Source organism: Clupea harengus, unplaced genomic scaffold, assembly GCF_900700415.2.
Source record: "Clupea harengus unplaced genomic scaffold, Ch_v2.0.2, whole genome shotgun sequence".
Lineage (NCBI taxonomy): Eukaryota > Metazoa > Chordata > Actinopteri > Clupeiformes > Clupeidae > Clupea > Clupea harengus.
The window spans coordinates 1,300-24,984 of NW_024880403.1; the positions used below are offsets into that span (position 1 = coordinate 1,300).

The 23,685-nt window shown below is 41.5% G+C and overlaps 4 protein-coding genes across 4 annotated transcripts; 1 reads left to right on the plus strand and 3 right to left on the minus strand.

Moving 5' to 3' along the window:
* Positions 1-2,150: 2,150 nt before the first annotated feature.
* On the minus strand, positions 2,151-5,042 carry LOC122132061 (protein S100-A13-like). The gene is made up of 3 exons (XM_042706824.1): positions 4,792-5,042; positions 4,401-4,530; positions 2,151-2,379 (listed from the first exon to the last, which is right to left on the minus strand). Exons 1-3 carry the CDS (start codon positions 4,863-4,865, stop codon positions 2,245-2,247), a joined length of 339 nt encoding a protein of 112 aa, XP_042562758.1. The 5' UTR covers positions 4,866-5,042; the 3' UTR covers positions 2,151-2,244.
* A 2,767-nt stretch (positions 5,043-7,809) lies between these two features.
* cry5 (cryptochrome circadian regulator 5) lies at positions 7,810-11,884 on the minus strand. The gene is made up of 11 exons (XM_042706822.1): positions 11,662-11,884; positions 11,042-11,266; positions 10,752-10,946; positions 10,534-10,652; positions 10,111-10,262; positions 9,712-9,852; positions 9,435-9,602; positions 9,119-9,259; positions 8,671-8,822; positions 8,321-8,541; positions 7,810-8,141 (listed from the first exon to the last, which is right to left on the minus strand). The coding sequence occupies exons 2-11, from the start codon at positions 11,254-11,256 to the stop codon at positions 8,077-8,079; spliced, it is 1,569 nt and encodes a 522-aa protein (XP_042562756.1). The 5' UTR covers positions 11,257-11,266; positions 11,662-11,884; the 3' UTR covers positions 7,810-8,076.
* Positions 11,885-13,393: 1,509 nt separating this feature from the next.
* dcps (decapping enzyme, scavenger) lies at positions 13,394-16,970 on the plus strand. The gene is made up of 6 exons (XM_042706823.1): positions 13,394-13,671; positions 14,394-14,544; positions 15,079-15,224; positions 15,433-15,546; positions 15,812-15,922; positions 16,089-16,970. Exons 1-6 carry the CDS (start codon positions 13,480-13,482, stop codon positions 16,362-16,364), a joined length of 990 nt encoding a protein of 329 aa, XP_042562757.1. The 5' UTR covers positions 13,394-13,479; the 3' UTR covers positions 16,365-16,970.
* A 100-nt stretch (positions 16,971-17,070) lies between these two features.
* Positions 17,071-23,672, minus strand: LOC122132062 (toll-like receptor 13; the record flags this gene model as incomplete). The annotated part of the gene is made up of 5 exons (XM_042706825.1): positions 17,071-17,963; positions 20,618-20,726; positions 20,811-21,019; positions 21,454-21,894; positions 22,614-23,672. Coding segments are annotated over 5 exons (1,839 nt in total), but the record flags the coding sequence as incomplete, so codon positions are not given.
* Between the last annotated feature and the right edge of the window lie 13 nt (positions 23,673-23,685).

Genomic DNA, 23,685 nt, shown 5'->3' on the forward strand with positions numbered 1-23,685 from the left:
CACATTTCACTTCTCGAGTCATGTCCGTAAATAAACAAAATTTGAGCAAATAAAAGTGTGCAAATGCCTCTTTATCTTAGCACATCCAATATTCCCCAATCATTTTCAATATTAATGTGCAGCTTGTCACAGTCCCAAAAGTCCATAAATCCCCAAATAGTTATATCCATCTGAATAAAATCGATATCCAAATCCATACATTTCTTAAGCTGGAAACATTGAAAGTTATGGTCAGGAGAAAAACTTACCCATAATGATTATCTAAACTGTTAACGAGCAGTTCAGCTGTAGTGGAAATGATTTCTTCAGTGACAATTCAATGATCTTAAATAACCCAAAGCCTTAAAACTAAACTTTTGCGCGATACTCTCTTTTAAATCGTAGGGCGTGTCTTGTGGATGAAAAGAAGGAGGGGGTTAGTGGGAAAAAGAGAGGGAGAAAGAGAAAGAAACACTGTGCACATCTGGATGCCAAACATGGGCCTTTGGTCGGATGACAAATACAGTCAAATATGTCTTGGGGGGGGGTCTGCATGACATTAGCTTCTAGCAGAAGGGCTCCATCTGAAGCGATTCAGGGGAAGGAGAGAGGACAGGAAGATACCTGTTCTTGTTTCTGCTAAGTGTTATACAAGGGACACAGCACACAACAGCATTTCACTTGAACCTGCGCATAAACATGTGCGTGAGGACCTGGTGGAGACTGAGCGCAGACTATCTCAGACTATCTCTCGGATCTCACTGCTGAACCCTCTGGAGGTGTCGTGGGTCAATCAGCGAAACATCGAAGAAGGAGGGCGCCCACTTGACAACCTATAGGATGCCATCAATCATTCGACCAACCCACAGAGTCTCGAGTATGCAGAAAGGGATATTAACACCTTGTCCTACATAACAGATTTGTTATAAATTATATAAATTGTTGTTAGCCCAGTGCAATGAATAGAGAGATCATTTGCATGTGTGCGTGTGTGGCCATGGTTGAGACTGACCGAGGATGTCAGAGAGAATTTACATGTTTATCTGCGTATGTGCTTGTTGAGTGTGTGTGTGTGTGTGTGTGTGTGTGTGTGTGTGAGAGAGACAGAGAGAGGGAGGGAGAGAGAGAGAGAGAGAGGGACGTTGAAGAAAGAGATAATGTTTACACCTTGTCAACAACATGTCCGCATGTGAGTCACCTCATAACAGATATGTGATGAAGTGATACTCAGTGTGCCACACCTTTAAAAAGCCCCAAACACTTAATTACATGGACTTATGAAAGTAACTCACACCTTTAAAAAGCCCCAAACACTTAATTACATGGACTTATTAAAGTAACTTACACTCTATATTCACACACTCATCTAAGAAAAAAATACACACTCAATAAAAGAGACTGACCATGAAAAGCCTGAAGTTTTATTGCTGTTTTTATTATTTAAAGAGTCTACTATAACACTTTTGCAGACAGACAGTGTTTGAATTCGACACAGCTGAACCACCTCTTAGCCTCAGGGCTACCTGGTAAACCAGTTTGAGCTCACGAATCACACATACAGATCAAACATCGCCGTTTGTTTCCCTTCAGAGCCACAAAGCCGTCTCCCTCTGTGTTTCTTTGTGTGTGGGTCTGTGTGGGTGTATGGGTGTGCGTGTGAGTGTGTGTACGTGAGAGAGAGAGAGAGAGAGAGAGAGAGAGAGAGAGAGAGAGAGAGAGATCTAAGGTTGTGTTTTGTTCGTGTGTTTGTGCATTGTGTGTTTTGCGTGGATGTTGTTTTGACACTGAATAGGATTAGTTCCCGTCTGGCTGGTGAGGTGGAACTGTAGCATTGTGTAGAGGCATAATTATGACATCACAACAGAGGGGTGGATCATGCTGGCCGGAGACACAGAGAGAAGAAAAAGAAGAAAAGCAAATGAGTGGAGAATAGAGAAAAGGGACTAAGAAAAAGAATTTAAGAGACATCTACTGTGTGTGTGTGTGTTTGTGTGTGTGTGTATTTGTGTGAGAAAGAGTGTGTATTTGTGGAATTGTTAATATCAGACTTATAAGGCAGTACTTCCAAAATGTGTTGTTGTGTTATGAGCATGGTAACTAAAAGAGAGAGTGTTCAAAATATTTGTCTCTTGATCATCTCTTGATCATCTCATGATGGTTGTACGTGCCACAACAACGCATCAGGGAAATGCAGCCCAGATCAGTAACAAGGAAGAAAACACAACATTAAATGAAACAATGTGAATCAATTCATGTATTGAGATCCTATTTACTGAAGCCTCCCTGTTGGCTCGCCAGAGCACCAATGAGCTGCCAGAATTCCGGAAAAGTCAACTCCCCATCGCTGTTCTCGTCCAGTGAGCCCATGAGTTTGTCGATGGCGGCTGGGTCGCTGGCATTCTGTGGAAATGAAAGCAGATGAAACTCCTGAACCCCTTGTCTGAACTTGTTCCTGGTGTCTTGCCAGGTGAAATTCCCCCAAAAAACACCCCCTCTGCACGAAAGGCTCCTGTGTGCATCACTTTATCCTCTGAGTCATTATCTCAATTAAAGTTGTGCTGTGCTGGTCACACTGCATTTCTAAGCCATTTGCCTAAAGGATATAGTTCAAATTAGGTCACACTGCTGCATCAAAATGCAATGTGTTATTTCTGTACTCTATTTACTTTACCCATGTGTCTTTATCTTAAGTGACATACTTGGTGAGTTTCTATTTCTGTGTTTGATTGTTTCCAAGGTATTGTTGTGTTGCACTTCAGCATATCTTATTATTTTACTATGTATGTAGTACCATCACATCCCCCCCCCCCCCCAACCCCGACCACGACCCCACCCAGCCAATATATAGTAATTCTAATAAACCCAGCAAAAGAAATACACAGAGAATGAATACAGCTGAATAGAAACAAAATAGATGTAGTGCATTTGATAAGTACTCAAAGGTGAAACAGACTATTAAACATTAAATATGTGTTACTTTTTAGTAATACATTTTACATTGACAGAACACAAATGACACAAACATTTTATGTGTCATATTTTCAAAAACAGAAGCCATTATAATTCGAAATGAATACTTATAGAGTATAAGTATTCAATTGACACACAATTAACATTTAACACAACCCTGCTATGTCTATGAGTTTACGTTATACATGTTATTGTTCTTATCTACTGCGAATCAGACTATAAATTACATGAATAGTTCACACTGCTTCTGTGAAACTGCAGCAGGTGCTTTGTTTTGTTTGGAAACACTCACATGCTGTGCAGGCTCTCTACTCAACAACGCAAGCAAAACCATTTTGAACCAATTACCAATCCGGTTTTAAATGAACACTTCTATGAACCACAATATGAAAATGATATTTACCCTAGCTAGAATAAAAAAAAATAACATTTAATGTCACAATTACTGACAACAATTACTGACAGGCTAGGGTACTCTGCCTCAACTATTGCCCTCATAAATTCTTAAAACCCAGATAGGATGTCCTTTGCATTCTTAGGCCAAGTTAATTACACTTTTGGCAGTGCAGTGGACAGGAGTTGGACATTCTAGGAGTAGTGTTCAGCTTCACTTTTCTCACAGTGACTTCCACTCCATCACTCTCATTTAGTTTGTCTGCCACGCATACAGCATGTCACACACAGAAACTGAGATGTGTGTTGGGACGTGGGGCTCAGGGACACTAAGAGCTTTGTGGATCTTTCTCCTCAAGACGAGACGAGGGAGATGAGGCACTTTTCTGTGTTGCCAAGCAATAGCAAGGATGCCCCCTAAGCACAAAGCTGGCGTGGGGTCTCGGAGTGCTGGACTTGTCTGGAGTGGCATAAACGAAAGGGCAGGGTTGAGACACATTTGCCCTTTTGTCTGCCTGTCAATGTTGCCACCTTGTGGAGGGAAAGCAGCACTACAGCGCTCTGGTGCTTTATCGTGCTCCACTGTCTGGAGTGGACTGTTGTCAGACTTTGAAATTGGATTTCCGCAGCTCAGATTTCAAATGCTTACATTCACCAAATTGTTTTTTCTGCACTGCTTAGCTTGTAATATCTAGTCTTGGCGCAAGAGAAGAGAGAATTGAGAGAATGGGCTACATTATAAAACATGGTTGTTTTTATGTCCCAGACAGGAAATGCATTTTATAGCAGACAATTTAGTCTTGTTAATGATCTGACCAAAGCAATGCATTTTGTTACATTATAGGAATTTATATAGAATTTAACTTTTATCTCAAAATGAATATTGTGAATCGTTAAAAAAAACTTCTCATTGAAAACTTCTAATTTTTTTTTGTGAGTCACAAAACTCAATGCATGCAATGAATTCCAGGCCACTGAATGCATTCTCTGAGTCACTTTGTATATTTTGTACACAGACCTTGAGCCCCAATGAGTTCCCATGCTGCATCCATTATTACCTTGACAAGGTTGGGCAGCTGTGAAACCACCAAGCTCTGGAACTCGTCTCGGCTGAGAGTATCTGAGGAGCCATCCTTTCCAGCAAACGCCTTAAACTGGGAGACCAACACACTGATAGCAGCCTCCATACTAGGTGAAAGAGAGAGGGAGAGAGAGAGAGAGATAGAAAGAGAGAGGGAGATAAATGCTAAATCAATCAGAATAGAAGAAAAAACTATGTAGAGGTAGTCATTAGCCTCATAAGATACGCATACTACAACTCATGTTGCGCATTAGAGAGAGGCAGTCAAAGACGGTACTGAAGAACAAAGGCAAAGTGTTTCATCTGGAGGCAAGACAATCTACAAAAGGGATTGAAAGGGAGTGAAAGGGGAGTGAAAAGGGACTCACCTTGATAGTAGTTTCACAGAGGAATGATCTGGATGTTGTCCTGTCTTTCTTCCACCAGTCCTTTTTATATTCATCCCTTTATTGGATAACACAAGAGGTTAGCAGGAGATAAATGATTGACTGTTCACCTCCCTCATGTTTTTACAGTTACTTTCTCATATGTGTTTCTTTCACCCATCTGTGACTAAACTCTTTAGGTTTTTTCCACACCAAAAGTGGGCAGTGTAGACATAACGATTTCCATGATGCACCCACACATACACACTCTACCACTGATATACCTGTTCATAAATCACAGCAAATGGTTGATTATTAGGTGTCAGATCAATGGATTATTTCATTAGGATTTCAATCTCAACAATCCAGGTTAAGAAATAACTTTAGAGTGTTCTAGAAGGGTGAGGGTAACTCCGGATCCAATGGTTCACAGCAGAGTCTTTGGATGGGTTTAAAACTGACTGACCAAACTGGTACAATTAACCTACTAAGGATACATATCCATTCCATTATTGTTAAACTGAAAACTTAAAAATGAAGAAAGACAAATGCCTTAAAACCAAAATAAAAAAGGCTACAGAGAGTTTGAGTTAAAGGCAATTTGAACCCAAATCAGTGTGAACATCACTGTGAATGCGTTCTAATCTTGAGCCATTCCACTGATTACTCAGTAACCATGAAAATGTCAGGTCAAGTTTTCAAACATTACACACAATGGTTGATATTTTTCCAGATTCCATGACGACTTATGTTTTCCCACTGATGTCAGTGGAGTGTTTCTGCCCGGCTTGTGCACTGACTTCCATAGGTCAGGGTGCAATTACATGAAGATATAACATGTGGAATCTGCCCCTGTAGTCAGTTTCAGGTTAGGCCTTGATAATACTCGGTTGCGGACAGGCACATGAACTACGGACACCACGGACGCATGTTTGTTCTTATTATACTTTCTAGAGTCTGCTTGGAGTTCACTTTCCAGGGGGACATTCCTGAGAAAAGGCTTAACGGGGCTTCATATTCCAAAATAGCGATCAATGTTTTTTTTTTATGAGACAAAAATTGGAGGGTACACAGCTGTGCGTAGACCCCCTGATGACGAGATTTACGTCACTCAGACCCTTGTGGACCCTGACGCACTTATGGGTACGCAAAGTAAAACATTGGCCTAAGGGGGCAGGAATAGTTCTGTGTACTTGGCTTTGTGCTATGCGGACAGGGACGTGTGCATGGGTGTCTCCAAAGTATACTTGTTTTTCTGCTGTTGTGGACGTGTTTCAGCGCACAATCTCAAACACTCAGTCACAAATATCTCTAGATTGTGTGAATCTACAGCAAATATTTATTAAGAGTTACTTTTTAATAAGTCTGTAGTTTTCTCTGCCCCTTCATAACTTTTACTCCTCTATTGAAACACTACCTACCTTAAAATACCATTACTAATCTAATCAACCATCTACCATTTTACTAATCTACCAATCTAATCAGCCATCATTCGCTGAAGCATGAAATAAATGAAACTCTCATTTTATCAGCGGTTCTCCTGTAGTTTCATTCCCAGGGCGCAAACACACTAATGGAAATGTGTATCTGTACTGCAAGTCACCTTGCGTAAAAGTGTCTGCTTAATAAATAAATAGCCTAAATAGAGTGTGTTTTTCCTTGACCCTGAGCCAGTGCTTGAAAACGTGCATGCCCATTAGTGCGCACGAACACAACATGCAGGTGCTGCTCAGGCTGGGCTGATGACGGAATGTGTGTCATGTGTCCGCCGGAGCAAACAGAATAAAAACAAAGCCGAACAACTCGGCAAATATGGCAAACCAGTTCTTTAAAGACTCAGACAACTTGAGATCACTGTGGTCCTACGTGGTTCTTGAAAAAAAACCTGCTTCCCCTCTGGTGTTCAGTGAATGTGTGATGAACTCGTCCCTCTCTTCTGCTGAGGTCAGGGGAGGGATGATGTCACCATTGCTCCTCTCTCCGGCACCATAATAACCCCCCCCCCCCCCACACACACACACACACACACACACACCTGTGCAGAGGAGAGGAGCTGCTCTGGTTGGTGCTCTGGGTCCCCTCTAGTTCCCTGGTGCCATTGGCTCTGGCGCTTAAGACTCTTCCCAATGTTCATGAGGGAGGGGTTTAAGACTCTTCCAAGTGTTCATGAGGGAGGGGTTTAAGACTCTTCCCAGTGTTCATGAGGGAGGGGTTTAAGACTCTTTCCAGTGTTCATGAGGGAGGGGTTTAAGACTCTTCCCAATGTTCATGAGGGAGGGGTTTAAGACTCTTCCCAGTGTTCATGAGGGAGGGGTTTAAGACTCTTCCCAGTGTTCATGAGGGAGGGGTTTAAGACTCTTTCCAGTGTTCATGAGGGAGGGGTTTGCTGCCGTAGACAGAGACAGAGTAAGAGCCCAGGCTGCATCATCTCCCCAGCGTTTCCTGTTTTCTGTGACTTTCAGTTATTTATAGAGTAAACGCCTTAGGCCTGGTCTGGTCTGACAGGCTCCTTAATCCAAACACACGCCAGACAGTCTCTCGCTGGCACAGAGGAGAAGGGGCTAAATAAGTGAACAAAAGGGGTTTTATGTAACCATCTTCAGCCAGAGCTATTTTCAAACATGCACCTCTGAAGGCCTCTGGTGTCAGATCCTGGCCACATCTCAAATGAAAATTCACCCTCCCCTCTGAACAATTACACGCAGTCAAGTCCCAGTGACACCTGTCACACGCTTGCCGCACAGTCCTGTAAGACATAACTAAATGCAGAGGCTCGTAAGTAATTCACAATTAGTTAATCAGGAAAACTGACAGCCGAGAGGATGATTAGATACATATCACAGCAAAAAATGGCAGATAAAACGCGCTCTGTCTCTGTGTCACTCTCTATTGCTTGTGTGAGAAAGTTGTTGAAATAAAGATGGAAAAGGTAGATTTGTTTTAAGATCTTTCTCAGCTGACTATAATGTGACGTATTCATCTGGAGACCATAGTTTGAGATAAAGTGTGAAAATACGAGACTTGACATTAGCAAAATCAATTTAATAAAGGACAATGGCATACAATAAAAGCACAATGGGATACTGTTCATGATATTGGTAGCATAAAAAAAACATTTAAAATGAAATTAAAAATTAAAAAGATGTTTTGTAACAGACAGGATGACAAGGCTAAGTTATGGGTCTTTCTGTATTTTAAGATTTGTTGTGAACAGAATACAAATTTGTAAACAATAAAAAAGGTATATTTAAATTCAAATTAATGTATGTACATTAATCATTTGCTTTTTTAGTCAGATTTCTTTTTTTTCTTGGTTAACATATCCTTGATGGATTCCCTTTTGCGCTTTACACCTGAGGCAAATAAACAGAAAATCATCTAGTTAGAACTGCATAGAGAAGTGCAAAATGTGAGGCAATACATTTTGTGTTATTCTAACAGGTGTGTGCTGACGGACATTGTATTAAGATGTGTAAAACTAAAGTCCTGTTTCTAAAGTTAGCGCATTTTGAGTATTTCAACACAAATCCACCTTTTCCTTTGCTGGGGGACTCTGCGGTTTGCGGGGAGCGCTTGGCATAAGCTGCCTTCATCCGCTGGATGTTTTTCTTGCTGATGATTTCATGCTCCACAATGGGTCGTGGATAGTCTTTTCCCACAATGCACCCTGCCCGCTCCTGAATGCTACGTGGCGCCTTCCAGGGCTCGTATATGTACTGGTCGGGGAACTTCTTCAGAAGAGGGAGATACTTCCTAAGCAGATGGAGTTATTTTCAGCCACATACTTTAGACCATGTCACAGTAAACAGCTACACTAACCAAGCAAGTGATTAACAAACCACACTAAAAAATGGGAAGTTGTACTTTCTAATATGCCCTTACTTGATGTAGTCTCCATGCTTGTCTGTCTTTTTGCCAAAGGCGACGGGTGAGTAGACCCTGAAGTACTGATGGAAGAAGGCACTTGCTGAGAGCCATTGCCAGTTCCCAGCATTCAAAGCCCAGTCCGCGTCCAGCAACAGTTCCTCAAACACCTGCAGGCACAGGACAACATTTATGAGAGGCTAGCAAAACTCACTGGACACAACCTGCACTGTTCACACTGAATTTCACTTCTGAGTTATTCCTCAAAGGTGTTTTGACACACCACAGTAAGGTAGGTACATGCCAAAACTTGTCTGAATTAACCAAAAAAAACTAAATTCATTACTCAAAATAACATTAGCTGAGGCATGTTTTATATTACATTCCTAAGCCATCACAACATGCACTGTTTCAATAAAAAAGGCTCAGTCACAAAGCAACTGTTTTTAGAAGCATAAATGTGGACCTTCTGTCCCTCCTCCCAGCTGATCCACAGGTCGCCCCTGGTGAGGAAGCAGGCCACGGCGTGTCTGGCCAGGTGGTGGATCCAGCCCTCCTGCCTCAGCTGGGTCATGATGGCATCGATGAAAGGAAATCCTGTGCGGGCCTAAGAAACCATTGCATTTCCACAAAATCACACACACACACACACACACACACACACACACACATATATATCTAATAACAAATTAAATTAATGAATTCTCTCTATGATTGCCAAAAGGGCATGCATAATATTCGTATCAAATCAAATAGATGCCATAAGGCACACAGTTGTGTACCTCTCTCCATGCGGCCAAATGATCTGGTTTGTCATCCCAGTCCACCTGCACACACACTGGATTGCCCTCCATTTTGTTGAAGTTGGGCACCCCCAAGGCAGCGGTGTAGAAAAACTCCCTCCACAACAGTTGCCCATGCAAGGAGACAGGAGGCTGGGAGTGTTTTTTCTGTAAGGGGGGGGGGGGGGGAGAAAGAACCAGTCTGCATGTCACACCTTAGAGCAAGATGGTCAGTTACTTTTGGACTGATGTGGAAACGGAGCTGGATGTAACTCACGCCCTGGTAGACGTCGCTCAGCCTCCACCAGAAGGTGCGCGCAGACAGGCAGCCGAAGCGGACGTAGGGGCTGAGGACAGTGGTGCTGGGAGTCAGGGCATTAGGAGACGTCTGGGGTTTCTCAAAACTGCAAACCCAGCCCTGGAATTCATAAGAGAAAATACATATTTATAATTTTTATTTATAATTTAGTGCTATGTCTGCAGAGTGGAGTATTCTTCAACATTCAAATCCTATAATCTTGTGAGGATATCTAGAGATGCTTTGTATTTGCATTTCAAACTATTTGACCGTATTGACCTTACGTACTCTAATAAACATATAATGATCTAATTATTTTATTCCTTCCACTGTGCTCTGACTCTGCTTTATGACTGACTGCATGTAGAAAGCTCGTACCGGCTTGTCCATGTATTTATCCAGTCTTTTCAAAGCCTCTTGCTCCCCGCCAGGAAAGACCTCTGGGATGGCCAGCTCAGGGTCTTGGCCAAGTTCCTCCAGAGTGGGGATGCCATAGTTCTCATGCTTGTCTGTGCATGGAGTTATCACTCCTAAACAGAGACAATACAACAGCTATTTAAAACGGCTACCATCACCTTACAATCACATTTCATCCAGGAGTCAAAAGCACTGAGGAACTTTCATGTACTACTTGTTATGTTTTTATTGAGAGCGCTGTGAACCAAACCACTTTTGCATTGCTAACCAAACTATCATTTCTGACACCACTTTAACTTCGAAACTGTTGCGTAGTGTGGTAAACTACACAATACCTTAACGATTAATGTATTGATTACACAGAGTGCATGATTTATTTCATACCTTTCATATTTTCCAAAGAGGGAGACGGCACTGGTCGTTTGGGTAGCCCCATGCTCTTTAGAACTGTCTGGAAGCGTACGTAGGTCAGTGGGGCCTTCTGATTATTCTCATCTATAATTCTAAAACAACAACCACCAATTACAATCACCCGACATGTATAAAGCACGAAACACATAATCCTTATCGGTGATGAAGACACTAGCCCCGTGAAGCATTACCTCTCTAGGTTGTAAAGTGTGTGAGAGATCTTCTGGATGACTTCGACTCCGTGGTCCCCTGCCAGTTTCAGGACCTCCATGTCTCGCTGCAGGCTGTAGGGCTCGGTGTCCACCTCAAAAGTCAAGCGCGTGATCTTCCATTTGCGGAACAGTTCAGGGAGTACTTCGTCTGGCTTTCCCCTCACCACAAAGAGCCTGTTGGGAACAGACAGACACAGACAGAACTTGTTGGGCAGGCTTCACAAGTGCGCTAAAAAGAAGGCCTTACGGCGGTTCATCTGTTGTTCTACCTGGAGTTAAGTTTTCTTAAACTGCAATCCAAGTCTTTGAGGGCCCCGATCAGAAATCTCCAGCGGTTGATGCCAATTTTGGTGTTGTTGGGGAACCAAGGGTCAAGGATGAAGACAGGGTACAGCTGCTTGCAGTCTCGCAGGGCAGCAGTCAAGGCTGGGTTATCATGCAACCGCAGTCCTTTTCGAAACCAGTGAATACAGTTGTGTGTCATGGCAATAGAGCTGTTTGGGGGGGACAAATACACATTGTAGTTATTGTTATTACTAGGTATGAATAACACAAAGTTCCTATACAAGACAGATGGTGTAGAAATGCATGGTTGTAGCCTAGAAGAGGATAAGGGAAAACATTAGTAGATTCCAGTCAATTCCGACTTCTTCGAGATGCTAACAGACACTGAAGTACAGCGACTAGAATGCGTTTTGGCCATGATATGTAAACAATAAAGTTTATTTTTGTAATAGCACTCTCAAATGTATGAGTTGTTCTCAATAACGTAACTGCTTGACAAACTCACAGTTAGTGTCAACGCAAGCACTTCTGATATGGGCTAATGTTCATCTGCTTATACCGGGATTGGAGTAATTTTGAAACAAAAATAAATGAAAGCACTTACGTCGAGTGCCCAGTAGTATTGTCTTCGAACTGGCTCCAGTTTTCACTATCCCCCAGTTTTCTTCTTTCTTCCTCCGACCCGTCAGCTTCACAGTGCGTGTAGCCAAACTGTTTTGTAACATTCAATCAAGGGGTTACAAAATGTGTATGTTTACAACACGTGTTACCACAAGTGGCGGTCAAGAGCCAATCGGCATTTGCCTCCAGCGTCTCTCTTACTCGGTGGTTCTGGGTTGACTATGGTAATTGGTCACTCTTCAGGAAACGGTGCAAGGTTCTGTGGAGCTAGCGACAACAAGCGGCAATATTGCGGTAAATAGAGTAAAAATAAAAGTCCGCTTCAAAGTTTTGTTTGAAAATCCGGTTTGATATACAGTATGTTTCCACGTTTTGCACGGCATATGCCTGTTGTGCTGCTAACTACTCTATATAAATAAACTGTATATTGTGTCTGCAAATTTTGTCATTTTAGCTGACTGATCTTGCAAATAACCATGGAATGAGAGGGTATTATTACATACACAACATTTAGTTTATTACCGGTAGTTACACAACAGTTTTTCGTTGTTCACTATCATTCAATTGTTCATTAAATCTATTGTAGATCACCACATCCAGTAAGTTGCATTTCACACCAAGGGCCACATAGCTGATAAAAAACGTTTTATTTATACTTCCTATAGACTGTTTAATATGAATAGGCAGAACAGAGTTGTGAGTTGAACTTTCCCTATTATGTGACATATTTAAAATATATATGGATTGTGCAATACATATTGTTAACACAAACAAAGAAATATGTGCTAGCAATATTTATTTACAACAGTGGCAGCTGGTGAACAAAACTCAGGAAGTTCATTCTCTGCTAAGGCTTTTTAGTTAGGCTCAATTCAGGCCTCAACATCTATACATTTTCTAAAAAAAATTAAAAACATTTCTGTAGACCTAATGTAAACTCGACTGTTTTTTTTTATACCCTGGTACTTACAAAGGCGATTCAGATCTCAAAGCCATACACAGTATTTCTAAAAGGACCTGTTGACATGTTTACACAACTGACTGCAAAGAGTTACAGAGTGCCATTATTGTGTTCCCTATTTATATATATATACAATAAATACACAAACATACACATACAGCACATACAATATTCATATGAACCCATGACAACTGGTGAACAAAGAGTCAATTGTAACTTTTGCATTTCATATCAGTTAGCAAGCAAGACAGGGAAGGTGGCAGTGTCTGTAGAGCTGTCTGCATCACACATAATGTCATTCACATGTGAAAAGACAAAAAAAAATAATGCTGAATGATACAAAAACAAAAAACTATTAACCTTGTTGCCCACAAAGGTGATTCAGGCGTCAATATCTATATATTTCCTTAAAGTACTTGTTATAAGGATTTCATCCCTCATTATCGTCAGCCAAGTCTATGCATTTTTTTTAATAGCCTATCTGTCCACAGGTGGAATTACTTATGTAGAAGTTCAAACACCTTTTCTCTTGTAGGTAAAATTTGGGATTTATCACTTCCCAGATTTTTTTTTTTAACGAAACAAATTACTTTTTTTTTTGCTGAACAACACCAATAGGTTCTTTGTGTTTTTAAAAAGGAATTCAAGCTTTTTTCCTAGTTTGGTTTGTATTGTGAAACCTAGTTTTCAGTTTTCGTCATTGTATGATGCATAAACAAAGGAACAAGTTTCGACTTTTATTTTGAAAAATATTCGATCAGCGGCCATATTTCGTTATTGTCACTGGCTACTTGCTGCGATTTGTCTATGGTCCCAAAGTCCTTTTATTAACGTTAAACCATGGGGGATTCCATTGAAAAGTCTCAAGAAAATCAGGAGGAATCATGCCCTAGGAAGAAGCAGAAAACTGCATCAGATACCAACAAGAACAGTGGCGATGGATCCGCAGATCAGAGCATTTTATCAAAGTTTCAGATTAAGAAAGTGCTGCGTGATTCAACGCGGGAAAAAAACATATTCATTCATGGAGAGGTAGGCAGTTGTCTTGCTAGCTAATGCAGTTTGGTTAAATTCAGACCTCAGTGTGACCGGCGTCAAGCGGTCACTTTTTTCTTTGGACTCTGCTATTCTTAGGTTTACGACGTTGACTTCAGTTTACTTTTTTCTGTTTTGCGTGCCGTATAACTAGCCAACTGGCCTGAATCGTCTTAGTTCCCACTTTTTAAATTTGAGTATAGCTGTGCAACTATAGCTAGGCTACATGACATGTGAATATGAAATAGATCTCAATAGTTCATTATCAATGTTTGGTATTTGAAACCTACCACGAACCTTCCTTTTAAGTAATAACGTACTTTAACTTTATACGGTAACAGTGCAATGGTACACGTGTATTTGTTGACAAACTGAAGGATGTGGAACCGGCAATGTTAAAATACTAACGCTGAAAACTACAATCTACCGGTCGGCTCCTGTACTCATGTATTATTGTGCATTGTACATAGCATCGTTAATGGATAGCAACAAATGCACTGGACAAAAATGCATACATTTCCCTGGCCAAACAAAAGGGTATTTTTTGTGTGTGGCGAAACCACGTACACCAACAGTGTTTTATCCACACCCAAAGGGTGCGTAAGGGCTACTTTATTTGCAACTTGACAAACTGAAAGAGCCACATCTCTGTTTCAAGAACAACGATCTATGATGCTGTGAAATTAAACAGGCAGTTGTTGTCTTTTTTCCCCATCAAGATTGATGACCAGGAGGCCATTGTGATCCTGGAGAAGACTCCCATAGGGCAAGACACCCTCGTCGAGCTGCTCAAAGACTCCAGCCTGCAGCTGAAGATGAAAAATGACATCTACAGCAATTACCTGCTCATTCCTCCTGCCCATCTAAACGGTATGTATGAGACCAGCGATCCTCCTCCCTCCTCAGGAGCCCTCAGTCTGGCCCCAGGTGCCCCATCTGTCCTCCTGCATATCATACATTGATCCCAGTGTAACGGTAACCAGCTGGTACAGTGCTGTGCAGTGAGTAAACCCAACTCCCCGACACCTTCAGAGATGGTCTTGCAGCAGACGCTAGTGACAGATGCTAACACCACACCCATGGGGTTTAGCCTCTTTGCCAGCGCACCTGCCTCCCGTGTTTCAAGTTGCAAGTTCAAGTCTGGTGTGGGACTGTACTTGTCTACACAATGACCATCACAGGTTATACCAACATGTAGACTACATGAGATTTATTTTATTCCATATGAGTATGTAGGTATTAATGAGATGTAGTTTGCTTGACATTTACTGTGCAATATGAACCAGACTGGATATGCTATTGGTTAATTGTACACCCTTCCTCACCAGTAAATGTTTTGCAGTGAATTCAAGAACATTTATCTTTAAGTTGACATCTCTGTCTTTGTCTTTTACTGGCACTCAGATATCAAAACATCACTGATTTGCCCAGCAACCCAGAAGCATGTGAAGAAGTACCAGGTCCAGGAGACATTTCTGGTGGAGGAGACGGAGGAGGACTATCGTTCCATAACCCTCCCCTACATTCAGAGCCAAAGCTTCAGTGTGCAGGTGTGCTTGTCGCTGCCTTCACCCTTTGTCCACCACAATTGGTTTAGTGTCGCAGTGCAATGTTAGCATGTGAATGTTAGCATGTGAAGGTTAGCATGTGAATTTCTCTGTCACCTACTGCTGGTGGTCCTCCTTGTAGTCTGCATTCCTTGGTTACCTTTACTCTCTGCGTTTTACATGCTGTTTTCTTTGACCTGCCCCTCTGCAGTGGGTCTACAACATCTTGGAGAAGAAAGCAGAGGTTGAACGGATCGTTTTTGAAGATCCGGATCCCAAAACTGGCTTTGTTTTGCTCCCAGATTTTAAGTGGGACACGAAGCAGGTAAGACTTTATGTTATGCAGAGTCAGACCTTTCACAATGAATTCATCAAATGTGTTTATGTATTTCAGCTCAATCTGTTATTTTTTTTTAAACTTACTTCCTTGATCTGTTAATTTTGTCTGTTGTAATACCATTTGTTGTCATCTCATAATTTTTGCCCCACACTTTTTCATCTGACGAACTGCCAGGACTATGACATGATGCATTGTTTCATCGTCACTCTCAGACTGGTTTGAATGCATTGGTGTGTCCTCTCTGTTTCAGCTGGACGACCTGTACTTGATTGCTATCGTTCGTCAAAAGGACATCAAAAGCCTGAGGGACCTCCGATCAGAACACATCCCTTTGCTTGAAAACATTCTGAAGAAAGGGCAGGTGAGGACATTTTTCCCTTTCTGTTTGTCACCTTTCAGCTTTCATTAGAAGGATCTGGAAATATATTACTCTCTGAGAGATCATTTCAGATAGTTGCTTGGAGCAGTGTTTTTCGGTCCAGCGAGTGAAGGCCAAATGAAATGATTCTAAACATTGACTTTCACAGGAGGCCATTCTTCAGCGATACAGTGTCCCTGCGTGTAAGCTGCGCATCTACCTGCACTACCAACCGTCCTACTACCACTTGCACGTGCACTTCACCTCGCTGAGCCACGACGCACCGGGCTCCGGGGTAGAGAGAGCCCACCTGCTCTCCGACGTCATCCTGAACGTGAAGGCAAACCCCACGTACTACCAGCACCGTCCCCTAACTTTCACTCTACGGGCAGACGACAACCTCGCCTCCAAGTTCAGAGAGGCTGGAAAGCTCCCTGACTGCTGACTTTTAAAATGTCATCATCTTTTTAAGTGTTTTGTATTAATATGTTTTTTGTAATTGCAGCCATTTAAATTAAAGAGGACCTATTGTGCTTCTCCGGGTTTCCCCCTTTCCCTTCCTTTTTGTGCATGTAAGTGTATGCCAGAGGAAGTAGAACTCTCCGACGGAACCACTTTTCTTAGCTGCCACCTTGTTGGAATTCCAGCCCTTTTTCCTTTGTTACAAGATGACGCAATCTCGTAACACAGTCCTTATTACTGGTCTAGCTGACCAATCAGAGCACACTGGGTTCATCGGGTGGGAGGGCTTAAAGACACAGGAGCTCTAACAAAGCGTGCAATGGCGTGTCGTGCAATGGTGTAATCGGTCAATGTTTTGCTGTTTGACATCATGAAAATGAAGCCATTCACAGCTTATCAGCTGGAGTTGTAGTTTCAGTTTCACTGGACTGGGGGTTCATAAGGGTAGTCATTCAATGCATAGCGTGGTCAAAATATAAACAAACAGGGCCTGTTATGTATTTATTTTCAAGAAACACAATAAAAATAACAATCAGTGATGTGGAAAATTGGAAATATTGTTAAATTCACATTAAAGACTACATAATGACTCTGCTTCAACATCATTTTTTTAAGTAAGCCGCTGAATTCGGAAAGCAACTACATTTCTTATGACAAGCTAACCTTTAAAATGCAAAAAGGAAAACAAAGGATAAAGCACTTAGATTAAGGTGTTTTTATAGGATAGATGGTGGTAACTGGCCATCTGGTGGTCATGTGAAAAACAAAGAAATAATTAATTTCTATGGAAGAGGGGATTGGACTGATGTCAAGGCTGCACACTAAACTATCATGAGCATGTAATGTAAAGTTTTAAAAAAAATGTTTTTAACTATTTAAAGGGAAACCATTTAAACAATTATTATGCAGGACTGTCAAAGCAAAATGAATAAGGCCTTACACTTATCTCAAACACATATTGGTTGTTCATCACATGTAAAATATAAGCTTAGAGGATATTGTTAACATTATTGAAGATAGCATATGAAGTGTTGCTATTAAGTAATGAGACTTATTACGAGATGTATGAGCATAACAAGTTGCCTTCATTACAATTGAAAAACAGCATTTGTCTCATTTAATATCCACACCTGGAGTAGCTAGCTAGAACAAGCTGTAGACGTTATCAGTATGTTAGACTTTACAGTAGGAAAATACATTTAAGTTAAAACATTTCTATGTATCATTTCTAACTAACTACTTTTTGAAAATTAGACTATTTGTATGTACAAAATGATCAACTACCAGGCTAGCCCTAAACACAAGGGCTGTTGCCCTGAGCATTCCAGTATAGCTCTGCGAAAACGGTAGCATCATCACCACCGCAGTATTCTTTAGAAAAGGTGAGTAATCTTTTAGCTCGTCTTCACTCCCCTCAGTATTGCTCTGTGAAAACGATAGCATCATCACCACCGCAATATTATTTAGAAAAGGTAAGTCATCTTTTAGCTCGTCTTCACTCCCCTCAGTTGCCAGTTGTGTTTAAGCCAGCGATGACTTACACATTCTTCTGACGTCTGAGCTACCTGCCATCAGCAGCATCCTACAAAAAGCAAAATAATTGATCACAATCTGTTTCCTTTCAGTCAATTCACTCACACAGATAGTATGGGATTTAATGTCACGGCTTTTCACGTCCCCCGTGTCTGTCTGAAGAAACCTCCATTCAGGCCGCAACGCAAGGCAAGTTTATGTACAGTGCTGCTTGAAAGTATGTGAACCCCTTGAGCAATTTAGAGTTTTCTGTTGTTTTACCATGATTTTCCTATTGTATCATCACCAGTTTTCCACATATGGGCAGTCAACGTGACTGCAACTCTGCCTAGAAGTAGTTTTTTTGCTACTCACACAATTCCCTAAGTACATGCAATTGATAAACATAAACCTGACATTTCATATATGGCAAACTGGTGATGATAAAATAGGAAAATCATGGTAAAACAACAGAAAACTCTAAACTGCTCAAGGGGTTCACATACTTTCAAGCAGCACTGTATATACAGTGGGGAAAATAAGTATTTGAACCCCTGCCGATTTCGCAAGTTTGGCCACTTGCAAAGAAATGTGTGATCTATAATTGTAATGGTAGGTGTATTTTAACAGTGAGAAATAGAATATCAACAAACAAATCCAGAAAACTGCATTTTATAACATTTATGACTTTATTTGTATTTGAAAATAAGTATTTGAACCCCCAAGCAAACAGCAAGAAATCTGGATCCCAATGACCAGTTATGTGCCCAAGAAGCACACAGATTAGTCCTCATTAGGCCTAACAAGGTACACCTGATCTCAACTGGTGACGTGTATAAAAGAAACCTGTCCAAAGAATCATACCATCACACCTTCAACCTCACCACCATGGGCAAGACCAAAGAGTTGACCAAGGACGTCAGAGATAAGATTGTAGACCTGCACAAGGCTGTAATGGGTTACAAAATCATCGGCAAGCAGCTTGGTGAGAAGCAGACAACTATTGGTGCGATTATTCGTAAATGGAAGCAACACCAAACAACTGTCAATCGCTCTAGGTCTGGGGCTCCATGCAAGATATCCCCTCGTGTGGTATCGGTGATCATCCGAAAGGTGCAGAATAACCCCAGAACTACACAGGGGGAGCTTGTGAATGATCTCAATGCAGCTGGGAGCACAGTCACCAAGAAAACCATTGGCAACACACTACGCCGTAATGGTTTGAAGTACTGCAGCACTCGCAAGGTCCCCCTGCTCAAGGAAGCACATGTACAGGGCCGTCTGAAGTTTGCCAATGAACACTTGAATGATTCTAAGGAGGATTGGGAGACAGGATGTTGTCAGATGAGACCAAAATCAAGCTCTTTGGCATCAACTCGACTTGCTGCGTTTCGAGGGGGAAGAATACTGAATATGACCCCAAGAACACCATCCCCACCGTCAAGCATGGAGGTGGAAACATTATGCTTTGGGGCTGTTTCTCTGCCAAGGGTACAGGACGACTCCACTGCATCGAGGGGACTATGGATGGGGCCATGTAACGTGGAATATTGGGCTTGAACCTCATTCCCTCATTCCCTCCCATTGAAAACGCAACCTTAAGGATTTGGAGAGGATCTGCAAAGAGGAGTGGACCAAAATCCCTCCTGAGATGTGTGTAAACCTGGTGACCAACTACAAGAAAAGTCTGACATCTGTGCTTGCCAACAAGGGTTATTCCACCAAGTACTAAGTCATGTTTTGCTAGGGGTTCAAATACTTATTTTCTGCATCAAATGCAAATTAAGTCATAAATGTTATAAAATGCAGTTTTCTGGATTTTTTTGTTGATATTCTATTTCTCACTGTTAAAATACACCTACTATTACAATTATAGATCACACATTTCTTTGCAAGTGGCCAAACTTGCGAAATCGGCAGGGGTTCAAATACTTATTTTCCCCACTGTAGCACAGTTCACACAGTAGGGATTACCAACAGATTAGTCTGTATTGATCTGAGACATCTAGCAGGTGTATACTGCTGAAAAATATCTGAGAGGTAATTTGGTCCTGTCCCATTTAGTGACTTTTTAAGCAGCATTTCTTTGAAATCAATTCTGTGACTTACTGGAAGCCAGTGTAAGGACTTAAGTATTAGAGTAATATGGTCAAGTCTTTTAGTTTTCGTAGAAACTCTAACAGCTGCAGTTCCTTTTCAGTGTTCTAATGTGGATGTTTTGACATTCTTAGAAGAACTATAGGAGCAGAGCTGTTCTTTTTCAACATTAAAGGTGTACCTAGCGGCTACCTGGAGCCCATTACTACATCACCAGTGCCATCCTGGGAACTGCCTGCTGTGCTAGTCGCTCTGTGCTGTTCTGCTTTTGAATCATTAGAGTCCGTGGACATGAAGTTCTTATCCTAGAATCCTGCTCTTCTTCTCGCTGTGGTTACAGGAAAGTGTGTGTCTGATATTCATGCCTCATCTGTACATCCTTCGTGCACCCAGTTTGCACCTTGTGACAAAAAGGTCACTTTGCATCCTAATGCTGCTTATGAGTCTAAGGTCTCCCATGTCTTACATGTCTATGGTTTTTGACTTATTTGTTTATTTGCTCTCCTCCGTGTACCTCTGTGAAGCAGAGGAGGCTGCATACAGTGTGCATCAAGGTTATGCCTTCTCCAACATCACAACGTCTATATTAGTTTCCCATCCCATTTAAGTAACTCCGACCCCACTCACCACCTCTCCCTCCGCGATGTTTCTACGCAGGCGTTCCCAAAACTGCACCCGCTCTGCCTCATCCTGCGGCCAGTCCAGGTACGTACGCATCCTCACCAGCTTCGCCAGTCTAATCAACACCACACAGCATTAATAAGCACGTAGGCGAGGCCATTTATGGTAAAACTAACCACGGTGAACAGTATTGGCTTACCGGTGAAATGCTGAGAGCTCAAAGGGAGAGATGCGGTCGAAGAAGATGAGAATGAGTCTGTGTTTGTGCTCGGCCAGCAGACGGTGTGTGGCCATGCGCAGCTCCAGAGAGCACCAGTCGCTACGCAAGTAACAGCGACTGAGCACACAGACTGTCCGCCGGCTTTTGTAGATGCTCTCGGCGATGTTGTCCACGATTCCTTTACCCACCTGTTGTGGAGATACATTAAGATGTTTAAAATGTTTTTTTAGGAGAGGCCTACAAGAAATGTTCTTTTTGAAAATGTGTAGCAGCGAAAAGAGGATGAATGGTTTAGAAGGAAAAAATATGTACATAACATTATTAAATGTATGCTGAGAGTTAAATGTTCCAAAAAAGGACATAAGATGACACAAGACAGATGGTCTCAGTCACTTATAGTATTGCCACTAAGATCATAGAGTACTTTACCTTTAGACCCATCAACTCAACAGTGAAAATGAGGGAAGGGGGGAAAGAAATGATTTTTCCAAGATTTATAAGCAGGGACCCATTTTTGCACTGTCTGACACTGTTTTAATGCTTTAGGCATAGCTAACGGTTAGGGATAACTGTTAATTGCAGTTATACTTGTTAGGGTATCTTATTGGTCTGATCAGCTCACCTCAAAGTCTCTGTTGTGCAGGCAGAGTCTGAGCCTTGGCTCACCCTGTTCTTCCAGCCGAGGAGCCAGTTCCCCCAGCACCCACGCTTCATCCCGGCTGCTGAAAGACACAAACGCGTCAAACTGCACCTCCTCCTCCTCCTCCTCCTCCTCCTCCTCCTCTTCTTCCACATCTTCATACAACAATCCTCCTCTCCTCTTCCTCCTCCTCCTTTGCCCGATTCTTCTTTCCAGCCACCCACGTCCTCGAAAGAAGAGCACCAGGAAAGGCCAACGGCCGAAATTGTAGCCGACTGCAGTAGCCATGAGGAAAGAGATGGTGAGAGCTGTGCCAAGGTAACAGAGGTACTCCACATCTGTTTGGCACAGACGCTCCATAGTTGACAAAAAGTTGAGCTTCCTATAGTGCCACACACACTCCTGTCTCTGGAGGTAGATAACCTGAGAGGACACGAATACACACAGGCAAGGATTTACTATTAACCCCAGTGGAAGAGAAAATGTCATATTCTATACTTGGTTTATTAAGTGTGAATTATGATGGAGGTTGACTACAGAGAACACATTTTAGGTATATAGACGAAGGTGTAGGTGAAACAAACAAACAAACAAACAAACAAACAAACAAAAAACGGTACCTGAGTGTGAATTATGTATGGGTTATTACTTAATTAATTATAAAAAACAAACAAAACAAAAACAAGTACCTGAGTATGTATGGATTATTACTTAATTAATTATTAAACAAACAAAACAGAAAAAAACAAGTACCTGAGTGTGAATTATGTATGGGTTATTACTTAATTAATTATAAAAAACAAACAAAACAAAAACAAGTACCTGAGTATGTATGGATTATTACTTAATTAGTTATTAAACAAACAAAAACAAAAAAACAAGTACCTGAGTGTGAATTATGTATGGATTATAACTGAATTAATTATAAAAAACAAACAAAACAAAAACAAGTACCTGAGTATGTATGGATTATTACTTAAGTAGTTATTAAACAAACAAAAACAAGTACCTGAGTGTGAATTATGTATGGATTATAACTTCATTAATTATAAAAAACAAACAAAACAAAAACAAGTACCTGAGTATGTATGGATTATTACTTAATTAGTTATTAAACAAACAAAAACAAAAAAAAACAGTACCTGAATGTGTATGGATCTCTCTGCCCATGTCAACAGCCAGCTGTTTTTGCAGTCACAGCGGAAATCTACTTTGTCGAAAACAACAATGGTCAATGAAGGGAGCGCGTCGAAAACTCCATCTAGCAGAAGGAGTGGCGATGCACTGTAAAGACGCAGCACACGCAGAGAGGTGAGGTTCTGGAACATGCTCTTGGTGAGGAAAGTGAATCGGCAGTTGCTCAGGACCAGGATCTGCAGTTTTGAGAGGTTGTGAAAAATCATTGCAGGGTCTGTTTGCTTGGCAAAATTGAGGTTGGTCAATTTAAGGCGTTTCAGGTGCCTGAGTGTGCTAATCCCAGTGTAGCGCAAAGATACTTTGTCAATGTGGGTGTGGTACTCGAACGACTCGAGATTGGGGAAGTAGCGGACCATGAACCTATTTTGACAGGAGAACCGTTGGCTGTTCACTTTTAACACTTTGACTGCTTTAAAAAATTGATTTTCACAAGTTTTTCTGCACTCCAGTAAGTCTCCGTTCAGATGAAGAACGAGAGAACCATTTGGAGCACTCATTACTGGACTTATTTGAAGGTTCGTCCCATGGCCAGCATCTATACTGAGATAGCGCAGTTTAGGTGGTACCGCATAAAATATCATGTTGAAATTTATGACGTATATGATATCTAGCTTTCCAAGCCTCAGCTCTTGCAGCTCTTTCTGTTTCCGGAAGACTCCTTCTTCTATACTTCCAATCGAATTCTCATCTATATCTAGAACCTCTAGAGCTGGAAGCCACCTGAAGTCATTAGTATGGAGTCTACTTAGCTTGTTGTTTGTGAGCCTTAAAATCCGCAGATGAGATAATCCATGGAATGCCTTCTCTTCCAGTGTTGCAATCAGATTAAAACTCAAATCAAGGATCTCCAGTTTAGGCATACAGGAAAACTGATAAACTGCGATTGTAGAAAGTAGATTTTTTCCCAGATTGAGAGAGGTGAGATTTGAAACTGCTCTATGTTGACCTGCGCAGAAGTCTGATTTATTCAGTTTCACGTGAACAATGTCTAAAGCCACCAAATTTGTCAAATTTGTC